Source organism: Cebus imitator, unplaced genomic scaffold, assembly GCF_001604975.1.
Source record: "Cebus imitator isolate Cc_AM_T3 unplaced genomic scaffold, Cebus_imitator-1.0 Scaffold6, whole genome shotgun sequence".
In the NCBI taxonomy this organism is placed as follows: Eukaryota; Metazoa; Chordata; class Mammalia; order Primates; family Cebidae; genus Cebus; species Cebus imitator.
Window position 1 is genome coordinate 13,149,399 of NW_016107321.1, and position 8,375 is coordinate 13,157,773.

Below are 8,375 nucleotides of genomic sequence, written 5' to 3' on the forward strand. Positions count from 1 at the left end.
TCATGAGGAGTTCTGAGAACCGAGCTGTCATTGTTTGATATGGCAGATGTCTCTATCCTTGAGACTCATAATTAGACAAAACCTTCTGAGAAGACCATGCCTAGAATAAAACCTCATCCAGGCCATATGACAATTCTTTTCTACTAAGCAGCCCCACTTCATGGGACACATTTACTGAAGATGAGATAGTTTATTTATTTATTTTTTTACTTTATTAAGTAAAGTATTTACTTTACTTTATTTACTGAGTTTTATTTCACACCTGTATTTTTGTCTCCCCACCATTTCCATGTCTGACCACCACTACTATGTCCTATCATAACATTCCATACATACTTAAAACCAAGCAAAGGGTGGAGTTCCATCTTTAAAAACTACAGACATTTTGGACAACACATTCTTGGCAATGGTATCTGGACAACATTTATCAAACACGGTAGGGAAAATTCTCACTCTGCATTATAAAAAGGACAGCCAGATATCAACTGTTACAGAAATGAAATAAGACGGAAAATTTTTAACAAATTGTTTAAACTATTTTCTTAAAGAGACTTCCTCCACTGCCAGAGATCTTGAATAGCCTCCTGGTCAGTCATCTGGAAGCAATTCTTCACATAATTGATGAACTTGGCTTCCACTTTGGGAAGAGAACCACCTTTTTCTATACTTGCTTGCATTTTTGCTTTAATGTCTTCTACAGGACTAGGTCCTTTTGGTGTTTTAGGAGTTTTTTCCTGTTTTTTGAAGGATTCTTGTCCTTTTGATCTTGGTGTTGATGATGGTTTTGAGTCTTTTCCATTCTGATTTGACTTTTGTGCATTTTTGGCTGGAGTATCGCGTATAGATTTCTTCACTGGCACTTTTTCTTCAGTTTCCTCATCATCGAAATCATCATCACCATCATCATCATCATCATCTTCATCTTCATCATCTTCATCTTCATCAGCAGCAAGTTTTACTTTTTTCTGTGGAACCTTGCTACCACCTCCAGGGGCAGGCCGCTTTCCAGACATACTTAAGAGTTTCACATCCTCCTCCTCATCATCATCTTCTGACTCTGCATCTTCCTCCACAGCTACTAAGTGCTGTCCACTGATATGCACTGGTCCTGAACCACACTTCAATCGTAAGACCACTGGTGGTGTTATTTCAAAGCCCCCAAGGGAAACCGTTGGCTGTACAGACATTTTCAAAGTTGCCAGTGTTACTTTAATTGGTCTGCCTTCGTAATTCATTGCCTCTGCTTCAACAATGTGCAACTCATCCTTTGCACCAGCTCCTAAACTGACCGTTCTTAAAGATAACTGGTGTTCATTTTCATCATTATCCACCTTAAAGTGATAATCTTTGTCGTCCTTTAGTTCACAACCGAAAAGATAGTTCTGGGGCCTCAGGGGGCTCATGTCCATGTCCATCGAATCTTCCATCGGGTGGCGACACGCACTTAGATGGAAGAGAAGGCGGACGGAGATAAACGACCACTGCTCAAAAGAACAGCCGCCCAGGACGGACTCACACCCGAGATAGTTTATTTATCTGCCCCCACGATCCATTTGCTCCTGGTATCTCTTTAGTGAAGGCTTTTAATACTATGAGGTACACATCAATTCCTAATGGAAGCAGGAGTCCATGTTTTGACTTCCCTTGAAAAACAGTAATAACTCATCATTAACATCTTGTCATCCTTAGCATTCTCTTCCATATTAGACAATAGAGCAAACTTGAAGCAGGATTGAATCATGGAAGCAACATGTTTCCTTAGTGTGTGGGTTTTATGGCTGTAGCTAGCAAACTAACAGATGGATCACTGGTACGAATCAATTCAAGTCCCAGGAGCTGGTGATTCAGGTTCCATTGAAGCCTGGTGTGGGGTCTATAAGGAATAGTGGTCACTCCTGCAGGTGGCCATCTGGGATTAAAGCCAACCCATAGTCCTGGTCCTTTACCCACCCTACCCTGAGTATGCTCAAAATATGCCTGTCCCACCAGGAACCCTTAAGTGCCAATGTCCTTGGCCGAAGGCCAACCTCAGTACAGAGAAAGAATATCAGCAGAAAGATACACTAGCCCAGCACACCTGGACTAAGGCATAGCTCACTCCTATCTCTTAGCACCATAATCTTACTCTAGTCGTGCCTCTGGATTCCAAGGGTCAGTCTGTCTCTACCAGGGAAAACTGGCATTCCTCCCTTGGTTTACGCAAACACAGCTTTATCGTTTGTGCATGTGTTTGATGAAATAATGGTAAACGTTTGTTGAACCCTACCATAGCCAAGCAGTTTTCACTTGTATTCTCCTTTAACCCTTACAACTACTATACCCCATGAGACAGACATTACTTTTGCTCCCATTTTACACTGATAAACAGGGGATTTAGAAAGCTATTTTGCCCAAGATCACAGAGCTTGACAATGGTGAATCAGGACTCAGAGCTGAATCTCCCTGATGTCAAAGCCCAAGCTACTGACCACTATGTAATATGGCCCCAAATGAGTTAGGGCCACGAGCTGGTCATCTAACGAGACTTAAGATTGTTTCTGACAAATCAAATTTCATAGAAATTTGAGAGTATTTTTAAACTAGTATGCAGCCATTCATATATTTATTCATTCAAGAAACATTTGTTGAGGGTCTACTATGTCTTATGCCAGTAGTTTCAAATATTAAGAAGATACTATATCTTTGGAACTCACAGGCTAGTAAGGGAACAGATGCACCAATAACCATAATGCAGTAAGATAGAAAGACAACAGTAGAAATACATCAACAGGTTCCCTTCTTAGTCACAGACTTTCCCTATTTCTCAGTCTTTATTTAGATTATGTGTCCTTTGGTAATTTTCCTAACTACAGTTTTGCAACTCAAAGAAATTTTGTTATACTCTCTCCCTCACATTAAAAAAATACATTTGTTAAAGCATCAATAATTTAATAATTCATTCTCAAACATTTGTTCATGATAGCTAATATATTTCTATTCTTTAAAAAAACTTATTTTTTATTTACACAATGCTAAGATTAATTTGAATCTCTCAAACATTATTACCTAAAAAACTGTTCTGGGAAGAAATATTTGCAGAAGACATATCTGATAATGTACCATTATCCAAAATGTACAGAGAACTCTTAAAAATCAACAGTAAGAAATTGAACAATCTAATTTTAAAATGAGCAAAAGATCTGAACAGACACTTTGCCAGAGAAGATATATAGATGGCAATTAGGCATATAGAAAGATGCTCAACATCATATGTCATTAGGAAATTGAAAATTAAACCAATAATGAGATACAAATACATACTTATAGAATGGTCACAGTCCAAAGCAACATCAAATGCTGGCAAGGATGTGGAGCGACAGGAACTCTCATTCATTGCTGGGGGGACTGTCCCTTTGGGAGACAGTTTGGCAGTTTCTTACAAAACTAAAAATACTCTTACCATACGATCCAGCAGTCATGCTTCTGTATTTACCCAAATGAGTTGAAAACTATGTCCACACAAAAAATGGCACCAAAATGTTTAAAGTAGTTTTATTCATAATTGCCAAATTTTGGAAGTACCTAAAATGTCCTACCGTGGGTAAACGGATAAATAAATGGTGATGCATCCAGACAATAGAATATGATTCAGCATTAAAAAGAAATGAGCCGTCAAGCCATGAAAAGACATGGAGGAACTGTAAATGCGTATTGCTAAGGGGAAGAAGCCAGTCTGAAAGAGCTGCATACTGTGTGATTCCAACTGCATGACATTCTTTAAAAGGCAAAACTGTGGAGAGTAAAAGGCTCAGTGGTTGCCAGGGGTAGGAGGGACAGAGGGATGATGAGGCAGAGCACAGAGAATTTTTAGGACAGGGGCACTACTCTGCATGATACTATAATGGTGGATATACGTTATTATACATTTGCCAAAACTCACAGAATGTTGAACATGAAAAGTGAACCCTAACGTAAACTATGCACTTTAGTGTGTCAGTGTAGGCCCATCGGTTGTCACAAATGTGCCACTCTGGTGCAGGGTTTTGATAGGAGAGTCTACGCATATGTGGAGGAAGGGGGTATGAGGGAGATCTCTGAACATTTCACTTGGTTTTGCTCTGAACCGAAAACCCCTCCAAAACGTAAAGTTTATTTTTTAAAAACTTCTCATTCCAAATTGATTTTTTGTCTATTCTATTCTCTAATTACGTATTAAATGTATTTTCCCTTGAAGAGTTATAATCCTCTCCAATGTCCAGACCACTCCATTCATTTCATCTAATGCAATGAACAAAAAACCATTCCGAAAAGGGAAGTTGAGTCCTTGTGACACAGCAGTGTTGGTGCATGTGCCAAAGCCATCCCACGACGCAAAAAGATGCTTCATGCCACATGCATCCAGCAGCTGCAGTGCAAACAGGCCCATGTCCCTTCAAATACAATCAGGTTCAACAGTGTCTAGTCAAGCTCTCAGCGGTCTCTTAAAATAACCTGAATCCCTACTCCACTCTTCTTACTAACCACATGTTTTGGAAAAAAACACCATTAGGGTGCAACTGGCACTGACATTTTCCAAATAAAACATTTACTGCTAAAAATATAAATTGTCTTGTTTTTCTCTTATAAACACTGGTTTTGTTGGCAAATAGATATATGAGTTGCAAGTATTGTGGTGAAGCAGTTGGAGTGCCTGTGGGTTTTTTTGTTTTTTGTTTTTTGGTTGTTTTGTTTTTTTGTTTTTTTGTTTTTTTCACATTTCCACAGGCCAACAGCCACAGTGCTGGTTTTCCCATCAGGCAGGAGTCCTGAAAACTCCCTGGGTTTCTTGGCAACAAGGCATGGGCCCCTCATGCAGATGTGCTACTTTGAGCTCCTTGAAAGCTCTACTGTTCCCCACAGCTGTCCATTTGCCGTTGGGATGATACCATCAGTGCTTTCTTTTTATTTTGGTATAAAGTTATGTCTCTCACTATTTTATGGAAGGTATTTCAGCCATCTATTGCTACATAGCAAACCACCCCAAAAAGTCAGTGGCTTAAAACAACAATAATGTATCGTTTGTCATGATCCTGTGGGTTGCCTGGGCAGTTCTGTTCATAACTGGAGTCCCCTATGTGATTGCATTCAGCTGAAAAATTGCCTCAGGGGTGGGCTCCAGTGGGATGCTGCGATGACCAGCCTCTTTCTGCATGTGGTCTTAGGAACTCTCTCCAAGAAGACTAGCTTGGTCTGTTCTTCCTTCATGGCATCTGCGTTCCACAGGGCAAGCCCCAGTGCACAAGGGCTTACCAAGCCTCTGCCTGCAACACACTTGCCAATGTCCCATTGCCCAAAGCAAGTCACTTGGCCAAGCCTAGAGTCAGTGTGGGTCGGGAAAGGATTGTAAAAGGGCATCAACGCCCAAAGGTATATCTCCCTGGGGACCATTCAATGTCTATCCTGGAGGGAGAAAAAGGTTAAGTATTTGATTACAGTGCTTTAGCCTAGAAGTAAAGCCATTAAATGTGAATACATGATGATTGGACCTGTTAAGAGCCTAATATTAATATTAATGATAAGTTATACATATTGATAATGACAATACGCTGGGCACAGACTAAACTTTTCATATCTATGATTTTACTTACCCCTCTGACCAACTATAGGAGATCAGGACCATTGTTAACCTTCATTTTCTAGACGAGATAAGCAATGCCCAGAGGTAAACAGCCAAAGTGGGGTTCAGATTAGAGTCCAGAGAGTACACCTAGAAATTCCTATGCCCTTCAAACCCATGTTATCAGACTCCTAAGCGGAATGGTATAGAGGTTTATACCATTTAGTGAATGTAGTGAATGTAGCATGGTTTTAAAAATTAAGCTTTAACATTTAATTGAAGCCAATCAGTCTGATGCCCAAACCAGGAAGTCGGAGGGAGCTCCCACAAACACAAGGCTCTCTGCTTTGGCAGATGTCTTTCCTCCTCGTCCAGCTCACCTGGACTTCTGAGTCAGTGGCTGACACCTAGGTACAGAGCTCCCATGTAGGACAGGTCGCAACATGGTCAGACACCCAGCTTCAGGCCTGACAATGGACTCATCCAAAGAGGAGGCAGAGTAGCACCTGAGAGAGAGAGAGAGAGAGAGAGAGAGAGAGCACAGCAGGGTCCGACCAGCCAGTGATGGGTTAGGGGAAGATTAAATTACATAGCGCTTACAAAGTGCTCAGCACAGCCTCTGGTGCATAAATAAATGCTAATTGTTATCATTAAGATGATGATTAGGGGAAAATTAAATTATGTAGCGCTTACAAAGTGCTCAACACAGTCCCTGGTGCATTAATAAATGGTAACTATTATCATTAAGAGTATGATGAAGTAGTTCTCTGCTTTGGAAACTGCCATTTTCTTCTTTTTTTAATGAGATATTTTGTTTAATATTTATCTGATTATGAAATAATTAAAATTTAGTAATTTGTTGAAATGCCTAAACTTCTACATGTCTTAAAAAACTAAAATTATGTTATCATATTTCTTTTTTTTTAAATTTCTTTATTTAACTTTAGGTGCATATTATATCTGGCGTTTCTCCCCATGTTACCCCTCCCCACCTTCCCCTCCCTCCTCCTCCTCTCCACCCTCCTCCTCCCCCCACTGTCTTTCCCATCCCCCTCCAACTGCCCCCAGTGTGTGATGCTCCTCTCCCTGAATCCACATGTTCTCATGGTTCAACACTCACCTGTGAATGAGAACATGCAGTGTTTGGCTTTCTGTTCTTGTGTCGGAATTTGCCATTTTCTTGTAACTCACCACACACTCTGAAAGAAGCACGCAGAGGATTCTACCATCTCTGAAGGATATAATTGCCAACTTCTGAGGACTGTCAGCAGAACCATGCAGACTGTATCTTGGCTTACATAGAAGAAACCATAAAAAATAAAAAAGATTTTAAGTAAGCTAGTTAGCTTAGCCTTAAAAAAAAAAGTGATTCTCAAAAGTATGCAACTATGTTCCCCAAAGTCGCAAATTCTATCCTGTCAGTAGGTACAAATGTCAGCTCAGCCTCTGCTCTGAGGGGAACCAGGTTGCATGGGTGAAGAATCACATGGAATTGGGTTCTTTTAGTACTAATATTTTACTTAATTTTGTGTATTTTTGCTAAAAGAGAATTCAAAAACAAATATTAAGTGTCTAGTGTTTAAAGAGGCGTGAACATTTTGCAGTTCTTTTTCACATATTTTACAAGCTTGGCATTTTTCACATTGCTACAACCATACACAAAATGCCAAAGACATGACAGGCCATTGAGTTAAGTGTGTAGAGGAGTTTAGGGAAGTGTTTTATGTTACTTACTCTCTTAGCTTAGGCTACCACAACAAAATACTATAGAATGGGTGGTTTAAACAACAGAAATTTTATTCTTCCGGTTCTGGAGCCTGGAAGTCCGAAATCAAGGTGTCAGCATGGTTGGGTTCTGGCGTTCCCTCCTCCTGGACGGTGGGGCTCTGGCGTTCCCTCTCCTCCTGGACGGTGGGGCTCTGGCGTTCCCTCCTCCTGGACGGTTGGGTTCTCCTGTTCTCTCCTCCTGGACGGTTGGGTTCTCCTGTTCTCTCCTCCTGGACGGTTGGGCTCTGGCGTTCTCTCTCCTCCTGGACGGTGGGGCTCTGGCGTTCCCTCTCCTCCTGGACGGTGGGGCTCTGGCGTTCTCTCCTCCTGGACGGTTGGGCTCTGGCGTTCTCTCCTCCTGGACGGTTGGGCTCTGGCGTTCTCTCCTCCTGGACGGTTGGGCTCTGGCGTTCCCTCCTCCTGGATGGTTGGGTTCTGGTGTTCTCTTCTCGTGGCGTGCAGAGATGTAGATCCCTTCTTGCTGTCTCCTCAAAGAAGAGAGAGAACAAGCTCTCCAGTCTCTTCCTTTTCTTATAAGGGCACTAATTCCATCATGTGAGCTCCTTCCTAACAACATCCTTGAAACCTAATTACCTCCAAAAGGCCCCACCTTCAGATACCATTACATTTAGGTTAAGGCTTCAACATATGAGTTTTGGGGAAACATATTCAGTCCTTAACACAAATTCTTCCAGTTTCCTTAAACACAATCACAACCAAAAGAAAACCATAAAAGGCATGAAACCAAAATAATGAGACCAAAATAATAGAAATAATAATGAAACCAAAATAATGGAGAATTGAACAAATCATCGGTTTAATTCTCTATTGCTTTTAGATATCAAGGTCCTATAAAGAGGAAAACATGGCTAAGGGAGAAATGAAATGGGCAGATGAAGGGCTCACTAGAAAGTCTCTTTTTTCCAAAAGATAAAAATTACCGTCTTGCTAATAAAGTTTGTGTTGAGGGGTTTTGTTTTCACTAATATTCACCTTGAACAAATAATGAAAGCAACAGAGACACCCTGGAACA

At 40.8% G+C, this 8,375-nt stretch overlaps 1 protein-coding gene across 1 annotated transcript; it reads right to left on the reverse strand.

Moving 5' to 3' along the window:
• Window positions 1-231: 231 nt before the first annotated feature.
• On the reverse strand, window positions 232-1,521 carry LOC108311593 (nucleophosmin-like). The gene has a single exon (XM_037742181.1). It carries the CDS (start codon window positions 1,425-1,427, stop codon window positions 543-545), a length of 885 nt encoding a protein of 294 aa, XP_037598109.1. The 5' UTR covers window positions 1,428-1,521; the 3' UTR covers window positions 232-542.
• Between the last annotated feature and the right edge of the window lie 6,854 nt (window positions 1,522-8,375).